The sequence below is a fragment of the Temnothorax longispinosus genome, chromosome 11, assembly GCF_030848805.1.
Source record: "Temnothorax longispinosus isolate EJ_2023e chromosome 11, Tlon_JGU_v1, whole genome shotgun sequence".
NCBI lineage: Eukaryota > Metazoa > Arthropoda > Insecta > Hymenoptera > Formicidae > Temnothorax > Temnothorax longispinosus.
The window spans coordinates 16,520,725-16,542,868 of record NC_092368.1 but is presented as its reverse complement, the minus strand read 5'-3'; the positions used below and the strand labels follow the sequence as shown (position 1 = coordinate 16,542,868).

General features: G+C 29.9%; 3 protein-coding genes across 3 annotated transcripts; 2 read left to right on the top strand and 1 right to left on the bottom strand.

Moving 5' to 3' along the window:
* Nucleotides 1-241: 241 nt before the first annotated feature.
* LOC139821430 (very long chain fatty acid elongase 1-like) lies at nucleotides 242-3,432 on the bottom strand. Its single transcript, XM_071792430.1, has 4 exons — nucleotides 3,412-3,432; nucleotides 997-1,347; nucleotides 468-770; nucleotides 242-403 (listed from the first exon to the last, which is right to left on the bottom strand). The coding sequence occupies exons 1-4, from the start codon at nucleotides 3,430-3,432 to the stop codon at nucleotides 242-244; spliced, it is 837 nt and encodes a 278-aa protein (XP_071648531.1).
* LOC139822169 (fatty acyl-CoA reductase 1-like) lies at nucleotides 3,137-8,675 on the top strand. The gene is made up of 9 exons (XM_071793772.1): nucleotides 3,137-4,180; nucleotides 4,509-4,757; nucleotides 5,058-5,203; nucleotides 5,354-5,463; nucleotides 5,940-6,132; nucleotides 6,787-7,029; nucleotides 7,366-7,542; nucleotides 7,627-7,707; nucleotides 8,470-8,675. The coding sequence occupies exons 1-9, from the start codon at nucleotides 3,977-3,979 to the stop codon at nucleotides 8,558-8,560; spliced, it is 1,494 nt and encodes a 497-aa protein (XP_071649873.1). The 5' UTR covers nucleotides 3,137-3,976; the 3' UTR covers nucleotides 8,561-8,675.
* An 8,123-nt stretch (nucleotides 8,676-16,798) lies between these two features.
* Nucleotides 16,799-20,756, top strand: LOC139822290 (fatty acyl-CoA reductase 1-like). Its single transcript, XM_071793901.1, has 8 exons — nucleotides 16,799-17,134; nucleotides 17,473-17,721; nucleotides 18,015-18,160; nucleotides 18,312-18,421; nucleotides 18,902-19,094; nucleotides 19,739-19,981; nucleotides 20,317-20,493; nucleotides 20,578-20,756. The coding sequence occupies exons 1-8, from the start codon at nucleotides 16,931-16,933 to the stop codon at nucleotides 20,699-20,701; spliced, it is 1,446 nt and encodes a 481-aa protein (XP_071650002.1). The 5' UTR covers nucleotides 16,799-16,930; the 3' UTR covers nucleotides 20,702-20,756.
* Nucleotides 20,757-22,144: the final 1,388 nt, after the last annotated feature.

The following is a 22,144-nucleotide window of genomic DNA, read 5'->3' as shown; positions in this document are numbered from 1 at the left end:
GTGCATTATAACATAAATAGTGCTGATGTAAACTTGTCATTATTTTCCAATTCTTATAATTATAATTCTTATAAGAAATCGAAAACCTGATTGTGAAGTACAATTTTGTTGAATGAAGAATGAGCATTATATTAAATATGCGTTACTTAAATAAGAAACAAATACGCATGCACATCAGAATCACGCATATTTAATCTAATAATAATGCTCATTCTTCATTCAACAAAATTGTACTTCGCAATCAGGTTTTCGATTTCTTATAAGAATTATAAAAATTGGAAAACAATGACAAGTTTACAATGCCATTAAGAAATGTCGCAATAGAAAAATATTTCACACTTATATTACCGCAGTTAAGTATGAAACCTTGCGAACTGCCCACCGTTATGAATGCTATATGTACCTGTTTTAATAAAAGCAATATTTAATATCATCAAGTATATCGACAAATTAAATTCAGAGCTTACCATTTGTATAAGAGTAATCCACTTCTTGAATGGTAGAAGTCTTCGTTGCATATTCGATCCAAAAGTGCTCAGACAATAATAGGAATACATTATCACGTGTATAGAACAATTGAGTGCTATGATAGTCATGAGGAAACTGTGCGGAGAGTGTCTGAGCGTCGTCCAAGCATAGATAACCGTGGAAATATGATGGTACGTGTGCAAAAATGAGACCTGACGATCTTTTTTCCTCAATACAAATATTATGGTTTCAATGAGATCAATTATTTTAAGCAACAGTGTCCACCACATAATTTTAAGTTGCTGCAATAAGAAAATTATATGTATTTGCGAAATCGTTATTATCTCAATTCTGTTAATTCTTACAGAGTTATATCTATTCTCCAAATTCACATGTTCAAATTTATCAATATTATTGCGTATGTCGTATGAGTAACAATTATTTATTATATAATTCTCAAATATTTAAAGTGTCCTAATTTAAATCCAAATTATTCCTTATTTTTGACAATTTAAAAGCTTAGCATACCTTTTCACTGTTACGACCGCAAATTTTATCAAGTGACTCGCAATATCTCCACACGGCAGTGAACGGTCTACCATCGGTCATGACGTTAAACACTAGCCAAAAATTTGCAACAATTTGAAAAAGATTGTAACATTGTATAAATCTTTTCAACGAATACGGTTGTCTGTTTTCCATAAATTGCGGTCCAGTAAAGTAGACGACGTATAAATAAGCCAGCAATATAAAAATAATTGGCATCGGCGAAGATAACAATAGCCATTCCATCGTTCGTGCATTTGTGAAATCTATATAATATGAGTTAACACATAATTTTGAGGAAAAATAATAAGAGGGATTTTTGTAGTGTCCCTTCTAAATGAAATTTTAAATCTTTAACATTTCTTTGATATACATATATATATTTAGAACTTACTAGCTATTATTTCTGAATTATAATGTTCAGATTCCATAGTTGAGCCACAGTTTCACTTTAAGTATGTTTCTCCTAGCAATGCCAAAATAAAACTGAGCAGTTCCGAAAAAAAAACACCAACAAAAACTACTGATGTTATTTATTCACGCATTTACATATTTATAGCTGTTATATATTATGCATATGTATGTGTATTTGTATGTAAACGTAGCAGGTAGCTTCGTAGCAGGTAGGTTCGTAGGTCGAGTAAATGACAATTTTTTTACATACGTCGATTTCTTTTACTGATGTATATAAAACAGTGCAATATTTAATTCTATATATTATAATTTCAAAATATAAAATTACGACTCTTGTTATCATAATATGAAAGAGTTATTTTTAACTTTATTTTAATATATTCTTTGGTGAAGTTCCGAAAACGGTCTACCTCTGATTTCGATAAAACTTTGATGTAAAAAGCTTTATTTCGGGTTAAGATAAAAGTCTTTAAAGGAAATTTTAGCGACTCCTATAACAAAACCATTTTTTAAGATAAAATGATAAAAAGTATAGAAAGATTTTAACAATTCTACAGGATGTTATAAGTTGTTACAAATCACCATTATATAAACACTTCTCTCCACTTTTCTTTAACGTGATCTTTCTTTTCAAGTCAACACAATCATACTTTAGGAGTTTTTATGTTAATTCAAAAGGCATTGAAAACATGTTCCACATTGGATTTCTAACTTTTCACGTGAAGAGATGTCCATTCTACCGCACCTCCTGCTTACAGGGCAAATACGAATATATTATTATTATTGTGCACCGTATACTATACTGTGCATGCAGTCTTGTACTGACCGAACACGCAGGAATATACTTGTTCAGATTTTTTTACAAGAGGCAAAATTATTTTTTATATTATATATTTATATGTATATAGTAATAAGGAATAATAGAAAATCAAATTTTATTTAAACCCATAAAATTCATGCGTGATGTAAAAATGTGCACTGATTTTAATCACATACTGTTTTATCTACGAATAATGTTGTCACGCATTTACGCATTTACAAATATAAAAAATTGTAGAAGTAGATGCGTGTACAAAAAATCCGTACACACACACACACACATACTTCCGGACATTTTCTACTAATATGATTTCTCGACATTTTGGAACATTCTAAACCTATTTCCATCAAAATCTCGAAAAAAATTTTTTTCACCATCACAAAGCTTCCTCTATAAGGAAGCAATATAAATTTTTATGAAAATGAAAGTAAATAAAAGGGTTTTTCGACCTATGTTTTAAAAACTTTTTTGTTCTACATTTAATTTCCTATAAGACCTTGAAGTTTCAATGACCTGACTCGGAAGACTTTGTACTTATAGTAAAATAGACGTATATTATTACACATGTATATATTCGTTGCTCTTTTAACCTTACATTGTACGATAATCATTTCCTGTTTAAAATACTTAAAATAATTTCACAGATTTGGTTGGCTTATGGTTCAGTTCGTAAACGAAGTTACTTATAGGCAGATATATAAACATTTTCTCGCAAACTCTACTTACATTTTGCTCATCTACATCAATCGGCACAAAGCTGACATCGATTTCAAGTGTTTTAATACCTTTATTTTGCGTTGCGTTGCTAGATTATTATTATTAGTCCTCTATAAGGAAGCAATATAAATTTTTATGAAAATAAGAGTAAATAAAAGGGTTTTTCGACCTATGTTTTAAAAACTTTTTTGTTCCACATTTAATTTCCTATAAGACCGTGAAGTTTCAATGACCTGACTCGGAAGACTTTGTACTTATAGTAAAATAGACGTATATTATTACACATGTATATATTCGTTGCTCTTTTAACCTTACATTGTACGATAATCATTTCCTGTTTAAAATACTTAAAATAATTTCACAGATTTGGTTGGCTTACGGTTCAGTTCGTAAACGAAGTTACTTATAGGCAGATATATAAACATTTTCTCGCAAACTCTACTTACATTTTGCTCATCTACATCCATCGGCACAAAGCTGACATCGATTTCAAGTGTTTTAATACCTTCATTTTGCGTTGCGTTGCTAGATTATTATTATTAGTCCTCTATAAGGAAGCAATATAAATTTTTATGAAAATGAGAGTAAATAAAAGGGTTTTTCGACCTATGTTTTAAAAACTTTTTTGTTCCACATTTAATTTCCTATAAGACCGTGAAGTTTCAATGACCTGACTCGGAAGACTTTGTACTTATAGTAAAATAGACGTATATTATTATACATGTATATATTCGTTGCTCTTTTAACCTTACATTGTACGATAATCATTTCCTGTTTAAAATACTTAAAATAATTTCACAGATTTGGTTGGCTTACGGTTCAGTTCGTAAACGAAGTTACTTATAGGCAGATATATAAACATTTTCTCGCAAACTCTACTTACATTTTGCTCATCTACATCAATCGGCACAAAGCTGACATCAATTTCAAGTGTTTTAATACCTTCATTTTGCGTGTGTTGCGTTGCTAGATTATTATTATTTATATTAACTTTATCTTAAAAGTAATAAAATGACAATTGATCCAGCTAAGTCGATTCCTGCGTTTTACGCTGGACAAAGTATATTTCTAACAGGTCCAACAGGATTTCTGGGTAAGGTGTTTATCGAAAAAGTGTTACGATCTTGTCCAGATGTTCGCGAAATATTTCTGTTGATGCGTCCGAAAAAGGGATTAAGTATCAATGAAAGGCTCGAAAAAATATTAAATTTACAGGTAAGTGGGAAGAGAAACTTTTACAATTACGCATTTTTTTAAGATTTCTAAAATTACGATGTTGTACCTGTGTACCACATTTAAATGCATAGTAGAAAGAATTTTCTTTGTAGATACTATTAAAACGTCTAATTACTAAAGAGAATTATTTTTAACAATAATAGTTTATAATAAAAGATTGGTATACAGGTAAAGCAAAATGTTGTTGAGAATGTCATTAAATATTTTATTCTGTTATTATAAACTTATTAAAAATATATACCTATCTTCGAATTTTTTATTATAAAAAAGATTTTGTTATATAAATTGTAATGTTCTTTTATTTCAGTTATTTGACAAATTGCGCGAAGAACGACCTTCTAATTTCAAAAAGTTAATTCCAATTTCTGGCGATGTTAGTGAAAAGGGACTAGGTTTGTCGGCTGTGGACAAACAAATACTAGTTGAAAGAGTGACTATAGTAATTCATGCAGCGGCGAGTGTCAGATTTAATGACACTTTAAAATATGCCATATTTGCCAATACTAGAGCAACAAGAGATATCTGTATTTTAGCTCAAAGTATGAAGAATTTAAAAGTAAGTAATTTTTTATACTAAGTAATTTTATATATATATATATATATATATTTTTTTAGATAATGTCCTTACTCAAAAACTCATATCTCAATCACAAATTTTTTCCCAAATAATATTATGTCGTATTTTTTAAATTTAGTAACAATTTAAATAGAACAAATTTGGAAGAATGTATATTATATATGATTGAAATATCATAATATGTCAGTATTTATAGTATAAATAAAATATATATTGTTATTATACAAACTTTTATATATACTACAGAAAATTAAAAAAAATTCCTCTTTTCTGTCAAAGGCATTAGTGTATGTTAGCACGGCATTTGCCCACGTGAATAATCTATTCACTGAAGAAAAAGCGTACCCGCCAATAGCTGATTGGCAGAAAATGATAGATGTGGCCGAGTCATTGGATGAGCATACTCTCAAAGTTTTTACAGCTAAGTAAGCTATATAAACGGAAATCGTAATTATAAATTTTTTATAATTAGATATATTAAAAAAATTTGTTTTTTTATTAATTTTTTATTTACATCGTATTTTTAAATAATGATATTCATGTATTTAATTTTGTGTACGCTTGAATTTACGTAGATGTTTGGATTACGCACCCAACACGTACATTTTTTCGAAAAATCTAGCGGAGAGTATAATACAGGAATATTCTTCCTTCTTACCTTGCGCGATTGTGAGACCTCCTATTGGTATGTGGCTTTTCTTTAATTGTAAAAAATAAAATTTATCTTTAATGCGTAACTGCCGAATATGCCGAATATGTCAAATATGCAACATTTTTTACATTTCCCATTTTACTTTATACTGCTTTATAAAATATTTGTACGAATAAGAGTTTTTTTTTGAAAATAATTATATTTATTTTTATATTTATGTAATATAAAATCAAATATGTCTTATCAAACATGTTTTTACTTGTAATAGCTTAAAGTTTCTTATGAAAAATAAAATTATAATAAAAGTTAAAAATGTATACTATATAGAGCCTGCCTCCCTTTTCTCATTTCGGTTGACATGTGTCAAAATATGCGGCAAAGAATAATTTAATCATACTACTAAATGTATACATAGATATAGATATAGACATATTACCAGAATTTATTAATGGCCAGAATAATTTAATCCACAAAATTTATCTGATATCAAATATCATTATCAACTTTAGTGACATCATCGATAAAAGAACCAGTGCCAGGATGGATAGATAACATTTATGGTCCAATAGGATTTTTTATTGGTTGCGGAAAAGGTGTAATACAAATAGGGTGTTGTAATAAATACGTTCATGAAAATTTAATACCAGTAGATATTGTCATCAAAGTTATGCTAGTCGTATCTTGGAAGCGTGGATTAACCAGGTATGACTATCAGTATATTTTTGCATGCTTTCAATACACTTTCCTTCTTAAATTATAAATGCGAAAGCTTTCTTTCTTTATTTAAAACTAGCTCAATCCATATGTTTGCTATATAGTCCTATGCGTTTTCTTCAATTTATTTATTAAGTCTAAGGAGGAGTGCCTAGTTGAATGTAAACGGATGTCTGCATTATGCTATATTCAGTACATAATTGTTCAAAGATACAACTTTTGTAGTATATCTATGTATAATAAGATTTTTTCGATTCTACTTAAAATTTTCTTAGTCAAATATTTGTTTCCTTACTTTGAATTTAGGAGGTTGCACGTTGCACTTTATATATTAATTGTTTATTTTTGGATAAATTTATCTGTGATTTTTCTTTGTATAAAATAGTACTAAAAATTTTTAAATAATTTAATGAGTTTCTTTTATTTATTTATTTATACTTTTAAAATATGCTTAATTCGAAACATGACGTTAAATAACTAACATTTTTCAATAATTTTTCGTACATCACACAACTTAAAATTTTGCAAATAGTTGCCTAATTTTTGAAACTTAATGCAAATTTTACGATACTTAGTTTAAATAACAAATTAATTATTTTTTATGTTATTTATTGGTTAATTTATAATTTTTTTTATTATTAGTTTTTCTACAGATTCCAACTTACTTGTTTTAAACTGTACAAACGAGAAATGTACAACATTCCAATATGATATAAAAATGGTATTTAGTGTTGCAAATGAAGTGCCTTTTGAAGGAATTGTCTGGACTCCTAATGTAATATTGACCGATAATTATATTGTGTTCTATATATTAACAATATTATTGCATATTCTGCCAGCTATATTAATAGATCTGATTTTAAAATTCTCTGGACGTCCACCAATGTAAGTCTTAATTAATATAATATATTTAACTAGTAAAAGCAAATTATTCTAAATATATATATTTGATAAAATCGGCAAGATTTGAATATTCTGCAAATTACAATAATATACCTTTTTATTAAAAAATATTTTTTATCATAAATTTATCATCATTTTGCGTTTATTTTTTCTTTGTATTTATTTATCTAGCTCTTCTTTTTATTTTATTTAAAAAGAGCATTTATATCATAACATAAGTTTTATATTTGCTGATTTGGAATCTATAATAATATAGTTCAAGCTATGTTGTTGTAAGTAAACTTTAACCGTTTCGTGTTAATGAGATGCAAATTATAGGCTAGTACGACTGATGAAAAAAGTGTATGTGGCCAATCGTGCTGTGAGTTACTTTTCGTTTCGTGAATGGAAATTCAGTAATACAAATCAGTTGGCTCTGATGTCCTCGATACCACCTGATAACAGGGATATGTTTTCTTTTGATTATTCCGATTACGATTTGAGGGAGTACATAAAGTAAATGTATTATATTTTTATTCTATATAATATTTACAATAAAGATAATTTAAGGCTAATAAATGTTTATTTTACGATATGAAGGAATAGTATAATCGGTGTCAAAAGATTTCTTCTTTATGAAGACCTGAATCGATTGGATGCAGCTAGATCACACGGTAAAAGGTATAAATATATTACTGTATTTGGTATCATTTATGCACATTAATGTGGCATTTAAAAATCGACTATTAGATAACATGTAATAACAATAGAATTTAAACTTTTTGAAACTAGCGGATGAAACAAACATAGTGTTTAAAAAAGTAACTACATGATTTATAGTTACAATTTTGGCAATCACATCTGAAATAAATATGTCGGAAATTTCGATTCTCAATACAAATATTATAAACAATTCGTTGATAGTATTCGCTTAATATAAAACAAAATTTAAATAAAGGGCTTGCAAACTAGCGAGATATTTGTGCTACATTTATTACATTTTGAACAATACAGCTAATCAATAAACAACTGAAGAAAGCCACAGTAATGGCCGAAACGTTTGTTTATTGATTAGCTGTATTGTTCAGAATATAATAAATATAGCACAAATATCTCGCTAGTTCGCAAGGACTTTATTTAAATTTTGACAAATATTATATTTAATTTGATATCTCAATGATAAAGCAAACCATTGTAAATAATTATTTAAAAAAAAAAAAATATAAATCATAAATTTCGTGTTGCTGTCAATATTTATTGTACAATGTAAATAATTCAGATAATGTTAAACATTAAAAAGAGATTATATAAGAACTTCGATACATATTAATTAGGAAGATTAAATAGAATTTTTCTATTTTCGTGTGTAAGAAACATAATTGACATAATTGAAATATGAGTATATGTATAAATATGTATTAATTGCATTTATTCTGTTTTCAGAGTGTATCTATTTGTCACTGTGGTGGAAACCATCATCTCTATTGGTATACTGTGGATAATATTTAAGTGGATCTACTCTTACGCATTATAAAATAAGTGATTTATCTTTATGCATGTATACCGAACTGAAATTTATGACTGTCAAACATATATAACTTATAGAGGAACTTATAGAGGAACATATTATAGAGGAACTTATAGAGGAACATATATAGCTTATAGAGGAAAATAATTATTTAATCAAAGATATTTCTCTTTATAGACATCTTAGGTTCAGTTAAAGTGTCGGTTAACTTTTAACCTTAGATTAACTCACTCTTCGTCTCTTTCTAAGGGGGACGTTAGAAGGAGACGGAGAGTAAGTTAATCTAAGGTTAAAAGTTAACCGACACTTGTGAAACTGGGCCTTATTGTATCTTTATAACGGAATTATTTTAGAATTTAAACATTATGTCATATATATGTATATTTAGAAGGCAAAGAGGATTTGGAGTCGTTAACTATCGCGGGAGTGACGAACCGTGGGGTCCTTATTTCTGCTGACACACACACACACACACACACACACACACACACACACACACACACACACACACACACACACACACACACACACACACACACAGAGGAACGTGTGAAATTCGTAACAAATATTGAATATCATACGAAATTCGCGAAAATGTTTCATCGAGAACAAGATAAAATATGACGTTTTAAATTTAATATACATTTAAGTTGTTATTATTAAAAATATAATAATAATAAATAAATATATTTATTATTATTATATTAAGGATATTACTTTTATTTTGTCTATAATTTTTTCTATCGAATTATATCCCCTTGTCCCTGCCTACCCGAATCCCTACCTACCTATCCGTATCGACCGTATCCCTACCCACCCGTATTCCAAAATCTATATAGTCCTACCTATCCATTTTCCTACCTACCCGTGTCCCGTGTTATAAGTTAATATACAAAGCTTTAATTAATTAAGTCCGTGACACGTTTTATAAGGGGCTTGATTTGCTGGTCGATCCAGAGGGATATCTTAAAGTGCAGATATGATTATTTAAAATTTGGAATTGAGTGTTTTAATACGCGCGCAATTGGTATTTAATTGGGGTTTTTCCCGCACATATATGAGAAAATAGCCCTACTAGGCAAATAAACAGATATATAAAAAATTATTTTGTATGTTATCTGTTACTATCTACTATCACTTACTTACAAACCTTTAATTCTGGTCAATATAGACCTTATCTTAAAAGATATAGCGTAGTTTACGTCGTTTCTTCTGGCCAAGATCATTGGACTCACCTTTTGCGTTGTTATTGGCCAAATCTATTTTGGCTGTATGTCAGCCAGAAAATGAGAAGGAGACAAACTCCTTCAATGCCGGCTGATTAACAGCGCCGGCAGACTATTCTAATGTTACGGTCAATTACGAATCGTTGCGATCGTTAATAAACGCGCGTTAATCATAACAAAAAAAAAAATAAACAACCACGTTCGTTAATAGAATCTTAATTAAGTCTGATTTAATTTTGCTTTTAATTTCACAATAATACGCGTAATTAATTTATTCGTCCAAGAATTATAGCAACAATAGAAAGTAAAATAGAATTATATCATCAAGAAATAATGAAAGAATTTTATGTTAATCGCGTTCTAATACAAATCGTCACGATTATATCTCACAATCAGTCGCGAATATCTGGATTTCAATAGTGTAATGTAGAAACACGAGACACACAACAGAAATTTTAAAATTAATTAATGACTCGATCAATCAATTATTTATTAATGAATGGACAAACAATGTTTAATATAAACTGAACCGAACCGCGAACTAAACCGCGAACCAAATCACGAATCGTCACTTAAATCTCACTTTAGATCTCAAGTGAGATATTTAAACATTTTAAACTGAATGACGTGAGATCCAAAGGAAACAATGATTTCTTTACATAATTAATATCGCAATCAATATAATGAATTTATCAAGTCCTCGCGCATGTAACATATTTGTCTTTACAAATTTTTATATACATATTTATATAAATATTTCGTTATTATAATGCAAATTGTTATCAAAATTATATTTAATATGACATATCAGAAATACATGCATCTCTACGATTATATTATGCATTTTAATGTAATATAATTGATATAAAAACTATCAACTTTAAAACTATCAACAGATAATTCTATACTCGAGATAAAAAATGATTCTATCCTGCGAAAAAATATTCATTGGATCTCACGTTATTTTATTTTGCTTTGTTTATACAAAGCCAAGCTACATGGATAGACTATAAAAGATCAGGATAAAATCGGTGCATTATACATACGTATACAATAAAAATAAATACGATTAACTTCTTAGTGTGATCTATCAGTATCTATATATAATAAGGTTAGTGTGTGGAATATATGCAACGCGAATCAAAATATCTTTTGGTCTTTTTCATTTATAATACATGCATATTGAACTTATTAATACATTTTGCTTCCTTACACCAACTTATGTAATATTTAATCCTGGAAAAATATTTGGAATAGGAAGAGAGAGAGAGAGAGAGAGAGAGAGAGAGAGAGAGAGAGAAAAGAAAATAAAGAGAAATACATTTAATTGTATTTCAAATTTTTTTTATTTTTCTATATAACCGCTTAATTTATTTTATTTTGTTAAATCTATCTATAATATCCTATTAGATATATCTAAAGATACCTGTATCTTTTAATATTTTTTAATTTTTTAATTGTAATTATCTATTGTCTATGTATAAAAAAATTATTTTTTTTTATTTTTTAATGGTGTATAAAAAATATAAATGTTTTTTAAATTTTTATTCTGTACAAAAAATAAGTCATAAAAAACTTAAATGAAATCTTATATCCAAAAAATGTTATTCCACATTTTGTAAAATTTTACTTCAGTTTTTTGTCTATATATATTTCTTAATAATTTTAAAAACAAATTTAAAAAATGTAATTAATGTAATAAATTTAATAATTGATTTTAATATTGCACAAGAAAGATCATAATTGATATCTTTATATACTTGATAATAAAATATATATTTGTCAAATTCAAATAATTTGCCTATAAATTTAAGGCGACTAGTATACTTGGCGTATTCTGCGATACAAAGAACATTCAAATAATGCACCGACATAATGTATATGTGCTTATGGGTACATTCTCTTGTAAGCACAATAAATCGATAAATAATGATACTCCAGGATTAATTATTTAGCCTAATCTGATCTAGTCTATCCATTTTAGGGCAACGAATCTGTGAGAAATCGCATTTATCTATAGTACTATTATATGGATACAATATACAATACATAAATATATCTAATATTGGTCTCACAAATTCGTTACCCCATACCATTATATAAAAAATTCATCACTCACCGATCCGATGCGCAACGGGCGGAGTAATTCAGCCGCGCAACTACGATGATACTGTAACAAAAACGAAAGATTTAAATTAAAGAGGCGGTGAAAATAATCACTGTTTCAAAAGATACACATAATTCTTACGCGCTGTTATCGCGATTAAATCTAATTCGTCATTTAATTAGATTTACTGATATAATTATTTATTTTCCGGAAAAAATATTTGCAAAAATAAATTTCTATAAAATTTTAAATAATTTCTCTTTCTCTAATTATGTTTAATTGAATTTTTATATAGTTTATCGAAATAAAACGGTCTGAATAAAACTAATAATTATAAAAACTATTAATTATATGCAGATAAAAATGATACTTACCCCAAGGTTGCTCCACCGGTGCCCGATGTCTCCCTCGGACCTCCTCCTCCTCTCAGGACGTCAGGCCTCCTCCTGCTTCTTCTCCTCCCACCGCACAGGACACTCGCGAGAAACACTCCCGGATAATAAACTACATCGCGCGAGGACTAATTATCAATAAAATGTCTTTCGCGCGATACTGTATAGAAAACACTCCCGTTTAAAAACTCCATGAAAAGAATATTCCGTCAAGTATGCCGTAATATTCTTCAAATGGGCTCTGAAAAAGTTCTTTAGTCCGATTACTTAAACGGCACTCCCGAAGCAAACGCGACGAACCGACTGCGATTCGTTTATTCAGTTAAATCGGCGGACGAGGGTACGTTAGCTTCCCCGTCTTTGGATTTTTATCCAAGCAGAACAAGAGTTTTGCTTGGGTAACATCCTCGGGGTACTGAGCCTTCCCACCTCGCCAAGGTCGTACCCATGTGGGAAGGAAGTACTTTACTGTGTATAATATAAAAACAGGTATTATAAAATCAAGTTATCGATATATAAATATGGATAAAGAGGCTATAAAGAATTAGAATAAAATTGCAACATAATTAATAGTTGTCTTTTTTTCATTAAATAAATTAATAAAACAATAATTAAAATAACAATAAAAATTGCCCCGATTTGTTCTGCGTTCATCACCGCGTTACTTTAATAATAATGACGACGAAATGTTCCAAGATGTCGGCAACTTGCCGCGATACTACACGAATCGAGCGGACGATTAATAAAGACACGCAGATGCGGTTGGCTAATCAAAGATACGCTATTGAAGTTAAATATCGCGCATACAGTACGGTATCGAACTCATAAATCTCGCCAAAGGAAAAGTTGCATTATATTAATTTGCACGACGACAAATCGTGACTGCCGGCCGCCAACTTACGCGACGCGAGATACACGAGATTATATGAAGCATTCACGAACGGGCGATGTATCATGGCGTTCCGTTACTCTCGAATCAATCGATACGACAATATAACTCAGCCCTCTTTTTCCCTACGGAGAGAATCGGAGATAAATCACACGACAATAATTCCGGCGCGGCACAGCGTTCAAAGCGTATACGACACGAGGTAAATGAACGCTACTTTCGAATTGAGAAATATGGCGAGACGAGCGCCACAACTATCGCCCCGCTTATATCACGACGAAAGCAAATCGTTCGCAATTATTGCCGGCGTATACATATACCTTCGCCGACTTTGCCTCGACATCTCCACCTCGACGGCGCGCGGCAACGTCTCCGTCTCGCCGCGATTCGCGCGATACGTTCATTCCGGCAAATCACACTTAATACACTCGCAAATTATTCGAACGCGTACGGCACATACTCGCGTAGGCGATTATTCCCGCGGCCCGCGGAACGAGGAGCAGGAGTGCCAATCGAAGAAACAAGCGCGTTCCGAATAACACACAGCACTGACCACGGAGCATGGAGCACGGAGCACGGCGACGGGCGCAGCACAAACACTTTTCCTACCTGTGCGAAATTCATCTGGAGAACGATAGCTGAGTGACTTCCGTAGGCCAGGATTCGAATTGGTACAACACCCTTCACGGAATGAGGGAAGTTCCAGGTTCGAATCCTGGCTGAGGTAATATTTTTCGCAATAAATTTAATTATTTAAATAAGATGCTAAATTAAGCATAAAAAATCATATCAATTTATAATGACTAAATCTTTGGTCAAAAAATATGCCTTGACGATAATCGAACCAAATTACAGTCGTCTTGACGACTATAATGACCACAATAGTAATAAATTATTGCCAGTTAGGCCGATTCATACGTCTTAAGCTTTAAATTTTTATTGCATATTTCCATGCGACTCATCTTATTTTGAAATTCCCGTACAATCACCCCTTTAAAACTACAAACGAAACTAGCGGCCATACAAAGACGTACAAACGATTCCAAAACAGCACCCGTTTGCGGATTTAAAATATCTCTAAGAACGGCGGAGATAACTCTTACCGTAAAATCTGATTTTTATTGCATATTTCCATGCGACTCATCTTATTTTGAAATTCCCGTACAATCACCCCTTTAAAACTACAAACGAAACTAGCGGCCATACAAAGACGTACAAACGATTCCAAAACAGCACCCGTTTGCGGATTTAAAATATCTCTAAGAACGGCGGAGATAACTCTTACCGTAAAATCTGATTTTTATTGCATATTTCCATGCGACTCATCTTATTTTGAAATTCCCGTACAATCACCCCTTTAAAACTACAAACGAAACTAGCGGCCATACAAAGACGTACAAACGATTCCGAAACAGCACCCGTTTGCGGATTTAAAATATCTCTAAGAACGGCGGAGATAACTCTTACCGTAAAATCTGATTTTTATTGCATATTTCCATGCGACTCATCTTATTTTGAAATTCCCGTACAATCACCCCTTTAAAACTACAAAGGAAACTAGCGGCCATACAAGGACGTACAAACGATTCCGAAACAGCACCCGTTTGCGGATTTAAAATATCTCTAAGAACGGCGGAGATAACTCTTACCGTAAAATCTGATTTTTATTGCATATTTCCATGCGACTCATCTTATTTTGAAATTCCCGTACAATCACCCCTTTAAAACTACAAAGGAAACTAGCGGCCATACAAGGACGTACAAACGATTCCGAAACAGCACCCGTTTGCGGATTTAAAATATCTCTAAGAACGGCGAAGATAACTCTTACCGCAAAATCTGATTTTTATTGCATATTTCCATGCGACTCATCTTATTTTGAAATTCCCGTACAATCACCCCTTTAAAACTACAAACGAAACTAGCGGCCATACAAACACGTACAAACGATTCCGAAACAGCACCCGTTTGCGGATTTAAAATATCTCTAAGAACGGCGAAGATAACTCTTACCGTAAAATCTGTAATAAATATACGGATATAACTTAAATAGTTTACCATGCACACTCTTTCAAATATCGCTATTATAATAAAAAATAGCACGTTATAATAAATCCAAATGACGATGTAAGAATTATAAAAAAGCGACCTGCGTTTGAGTGTGATCATAGCTACACGAAACCAGAGTAAAGAGAACCAAATTGTAGCCAGTAATTAACCAGAAATCTAATTACTAGTCAGTTACATTAAATTAAGTTAAATTAATTAGTCAAAATATTTCTAGATAAAAAATATAAGTGTTGTGAAACACTCTATATCTGATCATCGTATCTAGACTGATTAAGCTTATACCTAACATTCTACTTTTTATTGTATCACATATCAAGAGACATGGCAGTGTCTCGCGCCAAGTATACGCGAAGCGAGACCGCACCGTGACTCTTTTACGCGACCCCGGCCGGTGGGCCTGTGCACATCAGGTGCTCTTCCACTGGTCATTGATGTCTTCAAGGTACACCCTTGCTAACCCTAACGGCGAATCCGACATCGACGTCGGGAAGCTCGTTCGTAACGATTATGCACCGAACGCCGAATTCGCTGTATCAAGATACCTTCTTGATTTGTGAAAGCGATCAGAACGATCGTGACATTTTCATCGATAATTTAGTAGATCACGCTACGCAACACAATTTTTACCCTCTCGGCGGAAACAGGCAATCTTAATTGAAAAAAATCTCAATGTACATAGAATGTAAATAAAGTTTATTCTGTAAGTAATCACGATACTGTTTGTTACTTGAATATGAGATATGAGTGATATTACGGTTCGCAGATTCTAATTCTGCTTCCTTATGTCGATAAGGAAGCAATATAAATTTTTATGAAAATGAAAGTAAATAAAAGGGTTTTTCGACCTATGTTTTAAAAACTTTTTTGTTCTACATTTAATTTCCTATAAGACCTTGAAGTTTCAATGACTTGAAGACCCTCGGAAGACTTTGTACTTATAGTAAAATAGACGTATATTATTACACATGTATATATTCGTTGCTCTTTTAACCTTACATTGTACGATAATCATTTCCTGTTTAAAATACTTAAAATAATTTCACAGATTTGGTTGGCTTACGGTTCAGTTCGTAAACGAAGTTACTTATAGGCAAATATATAAACATTTTTTCGCAAACTCTACTTATATTTTGCTTATCTACATCAATCGGCACAAAGCTGACATCGATTTCAAGTGTTTTAATACCTTCATTTTGCGTTGCGTTGCTAGATTATTATTATTAGTCCTCTATAAGGAAGCAATATAAATTTTTATGAAAATAAGAGTAAATAAAAGGGTTTTTTGACCTATGTTTTAAAAACTTTTTTGTTCCACATTTAATTTCCTATAAGACCGTGAAGTTTCAATGACCTGACTCGGAAGACTTTGTACTTATAGTAAAATAGACGTATATTATTACACATGTATATATTCGTTGCTCTTTTAACCTTACATTGTACGATAATCATTTCCTGTTTAAAATACTTAAAATAATTTCACAGATTTGGTTGGCTTACGGTTCAGTTCGTAAACGAAGTTACTTATAGGCAAATATATAAACATTTTCTCGCAAACTCTACTTACATTTTGCTCATCTACATCAATCGGCACAAAGCTGACATCAATTTCAAGTGTTTTAATACCTTCATTTTGCGTGTGTTGCGTTGCTAGATTATTATTATTTATATTAACTTTATCTTAAAAGTAATAAAATGACAATTGATCCAGCTAAGTCGATTCCTGCGTTTTACGCTGGACAAAGTATATTTCTAACAGGTCCAACAGGATTTCTGGGTAAGGTGTTTATCGAAAAAGTGTTACGATCTTGTCCAGATGTTCGCGAAATATTTCTGTTGATGCGTCCGAAAAAGGGATTAAGTATCAATGAAAGGCTCGAAAAAATATTAAATTTACAGGTAAGTGGGAAGAGAAACTTTTACAATTACGCATTTTTTTAAGATTTCTAAAATTACGATGTTGTACCTGTGTACCACATTTAAATGCATAGTAGAAAGAATTTTCTTTGTAGATACTATTAAAACGTCTAATTACTAAAGAGAATTATTTTTAACAATAATAGTTTATAAGTAGTTTATAATAAAAGATTGGTATACAGGTAAAGCAAAATGTTGTTGAGAATGTCATTAAATATTTTATTCTGTTATTATAAACTTATTAAAAATATATACCTATCTTCGAATTTTTTATTATAAAAAAGATTTTGTTATATAAATTGTAATGTTCTTTATTTCAGTTATTTGACAAATTGCGCGAAGAACGACCTTCTAATTTCAAAAAGTTAATTCCAATTTCTGGCGATGTTAGTGAAAAGGGACTAGGTTTGTCGGCTGTGGACAAACAAATACTAGTTGAAAGAGTGACTATAGTAATTCATGCAGCGGCGAGTGTCAGATTTAATGACACTTTAAAATATGCCATATTTGTCAATACTAGAGCAACGAGAGATATCTGTATTTTAGCTCAAAGTATGAAGAATTTAAAAGTAAGTAATTTTTTATACTAAGTAATTTTATATATATATATATATATATTTTTAGATAATGTCCTTACTCAAAAACTCATATCTCAATCACAAATTTTTTCCCAAATAATATTATGTCGTATTTTTTAAATTTAGTAACAATTTAAATAGAACAAATTTGGAAGAATGTATATTATATATGATTGAAATATCATAATATGTCAGTATTTATAGTATAAATAAAATATATATTGTTATTATACAAACTTTTATATACTACAGAAAATTAAAAAAATTCCTCTTCTCTGTCAAAGGCATTAGTGTATGTTAGCACGGCATTCGCCCACGTGAATAATCTATTCACTGAAGAAAAAGCGTACCCGCCAATAGCTGATTGGCAGAAAATGATAGATGTGGCCGAGTCATTGGATGAGCATACTCTCAAAGTTTTTACAGCTAAGTAAGCTATATAAACGGAAATCGTAATTATAAATTTTTTATAATTAGATATATTTAAAAAATTTGTTTTTTTTATTAATTTTTTATTTACATCGTATTTTTAATTAATGATATTCATGTATTTAATTTTGTGTACGCTTGAATTTACGTAGATGTTTGGATTACGCACCCAACACGTACATTTTTTCGAAAAATCTAGCGGAGAGTATAATACAGGAATATTCTTCCTTCTTACCTTGCGCGATTGTGAGACCTCCTATTGGTATGTGGCTTTTCTTTAATTGTAAAAAATAAATTTTATCTTTAATGAGTAACTGCCGAATATGCCGAATATGTCAAATATGCAACATTTTTTACATTTCCTATTTTACTTTATACTGCTTTATAAAATATTTGTACGAATAAGAGTTTTTTTTTGAAAATAATTATATTTATTTTTATATTTATGTAATATAATTAATCAAATATGTCTTATCAAACATGTTTTTACTTGTAATAGCTTAAAGTTTCTTATGAAAAATGAAATTATAATAAAAGTTAAAAACGTATACTATATAGAGCTTGCCTCCCTTTTCTCATTTCGGTTGACATGTGTCAAAATATGCGGCAAAGAATAATTTAATCATACTACTAAATGTATACATATAGATATAGATATAGACATATTACCAGAATTTATTAATGGCCAGAATAATTTAATCCACAAAATTTATCTGATATCAAATATCATTATCAACTTTAGTGACATCATCGATAAAAGAACCAGTGCCAGGATGGATAGATAACATTTATGGTCCAATAGGACTTTATATTGGTGGCGGAAAAGGTGTAATACGAGTAGGGTGTTGTAATAAATACGTTCATGAAAATGTAATACCAGTAGATATTGTCATCAAAGTTATGCTAGTCGTATCTTGGAAGCGTGGATTAACCAGGTATGACTATCAGTATATTTTTGCATGCTTTCAATACACTTTCCTTCTTAAATTATAAATGCGAAAGCTTTCTTTCTTTATTTAAAACTAGCTCAATCCATGTTTGCTATATAGTCCTATGCGTTCTCTTCAATTTATTTATTAAATCTAAGGAGGAGTGCCTAGTCGAATGTAAACGGATGTCTGCATTATGCTATATTCAGTACATAATTGTTCAAAGATACAACTTTTGTAGTATATCTATGTATAATAAGATTTTTTTGATTCTACTTAAAATTTTCTTAGTCAAATATTTGTTTCCTTACTTTGAATTTAGGAGGTTGCACTTTATATATTAATTGTTTATTTTTGGATAAATTTATCTGTGATTTTTCTTTGTATAAAATAGTACTAAAATTTTTAAATAATTTAATGAGTTTCTTTTATTTATTTATTTATACTTTTAAAATATGCTTAATTCGAAACATGATGTTAAATAACTAACATTTTTCAATAATTTTTCGTACATCACACAACTTAAAATTTTGCAAATAGTTGCCTAATTTTTGAAACTTAATGCAAATTTTACGATACTTAGTTTAAATAACAAATTAATTATTTTTTATGTTATTTATTGGTTAATTTATAATTTTTTTTATTATTAGTTTTTCTACAGATTCCAACTTACTTGTTTTAAACTGTACAAGCGAGAAATGTACAACATTCCAATATGATATAAAAATGTTATTTAGTGTTGCAAATGAAGTGCCTATTGAAGGAATTGTCTGGACTCCTAATACAATATTGACCGATAATTATATTGTGTTCTATATATTAACAATATTATTGCATATTCTGCCAGCTATATTAATAGATCTGATTTTAAAATTCTCTGGACGTCCACCAATGTAAGTCTTAATTAATATAATATATTTAACTAGTAAAAGCAAATTATTCTAAATATATATATTTGATAAAATCGGCAAGATTTGAATATTCTGCAAATTACAATAATATACCTTTTTATTAAAAAATATTTTTTATCATAAATTTATCATCATTTTGCGTGTATTTTTTCTTTGTATTTATTTATCTAGCTCTTCTTTTTATTTTATTTAAAAAGAGCATTTATATCATAACATAAGTTTTATATTTGCTGATTTGGAATCTATAATAATATAGTTCAAGCTATGTTGTTGTAAGTAAACTTTAACCGTTTCGTGTTAATGAGTGCAAATTATAGGCTAGTACGACTGATGAAAAAAGTGTATGTGGCCAATCGTGCTGTGAGTTACTTTTCGTTTCGTGAATGGAAATTCAGTAATACAAATCAGTTGGCTCTGATGTCCTCGATACCACCTGATAACAGGGATATGTTTTCTTTTGATTATTCCGATTACGATTTGAGGGAGTACATAAAGTAAATGTATTATATTTTTATTCTATATAATATTTACAATAAAGATAATTTAAGGCTAATAAATGTTTATTTTACGATATGAAGGAATAGTATAATCGGTGTCAAAAGATTTCTTCTTTATGAAGACCTGAATCGATTGGATGCAGCTAGATCACACGGTAAAAGGTATAAATATATTACTGTATTTGGTATCATTTATGCACATTAATGTGGCATTTAAAAATCGACTATTAGATAACATGTAATAACAATAGAATTTAAACTTTTTGAAACTAGCGGATGAAACAAACATAGTGTTTAAAAAAGTAACTACATGATTTATAGTTACAATTTTGGCAATCACATCTGAAATAAATATGTCGAAAATTTCGAATCTCAATACAAATATTATAAACAATTTGTTGATAGTATTTGCTTAATATAAAACAAAATTTAAATAAAGGGCTTGCAAACTAGTGAGATATTTGTGCTACATTTATTATATTCTGAACAATACAGCTAATTAATAAACAACTGAAGAAAGCCACAGTAATGGCCGAAACGTTTGTTTATTGATTAGCTGTATTGTTCAGAATATAATAAATATAGCACAAATATCTCGCTAGTTCGCAAGGCCTTTATTTAAATTTTGACAAATATTATATTTAATTTGATATCTCAATGATAAAGCAAACCATTGTAAATAATTATTTATAAAAAATAAAAATATAAATCATAAATTTCGTGTTGCTGTCAATATTTATTGTACAATGTAAATAATTTAGATAATGTTAAACATTAAAAAGAGACTATATAAGAACTTCGATACATATTAATTAGGAAGATTAAATAGCATTTTTCTATTTTCCTGTGTAAGAAACATAATTGACATAATTGAAATATGAGTATATGTATAAATATGTATTAATTGCATTTATTCTGTTTTCAGAGTGTATCTATTTGTCACTGTGGTTGAAACCGTCATCTCTATTGGTATACTGTGGATAATATTTAAGTGGATCTACTCTTACGCATTATAAAATAAGTGATTTATCTTTATGCATGTATACCGAACTGAAATTTATGACTGTCAAACATATATAATAGCTTATAGAGGAAAATAATTATTTAATCAAAGATATTTCTCTTTATAGACATCTTAGGTCCAGTTAAAGTGTCGGTTAACTTTTAACCTTAGATTAACTCACTCTTCGTCTCTTTCTAAGGGGGACGTTAGAAGGAGACGGAGAGTAAGTTAATCTAAGGTTAAAAGTTAACCGACACTTGTGAAACTGGGCCTTATTGTATCTTTATAACGGAATTATTTTAGAATTTAAACATTATGTCATATATATGTATATTTAGAAGGCAAAGAGGATTTGGAGTCGTTAACTATCGCGGGAGTGACGAACCGTGGGGTCCTTATTTCTGCTGACACACACACACACACACACACACACACACACACACACACACACACACACACACAGAGGAACGTGTGAAATTCGTATAATCGTCAAATATTGAATATCATACGAAATTCGCGAAAATGTTTCATCGAGAACAAGATAAAATATGACTTTTTAAATTTAATATACATTTAAGTTGTTATTATTAAAAATATAATAATAATAAATAATTGTATTTATTATTATTATATTAAGGATATTAC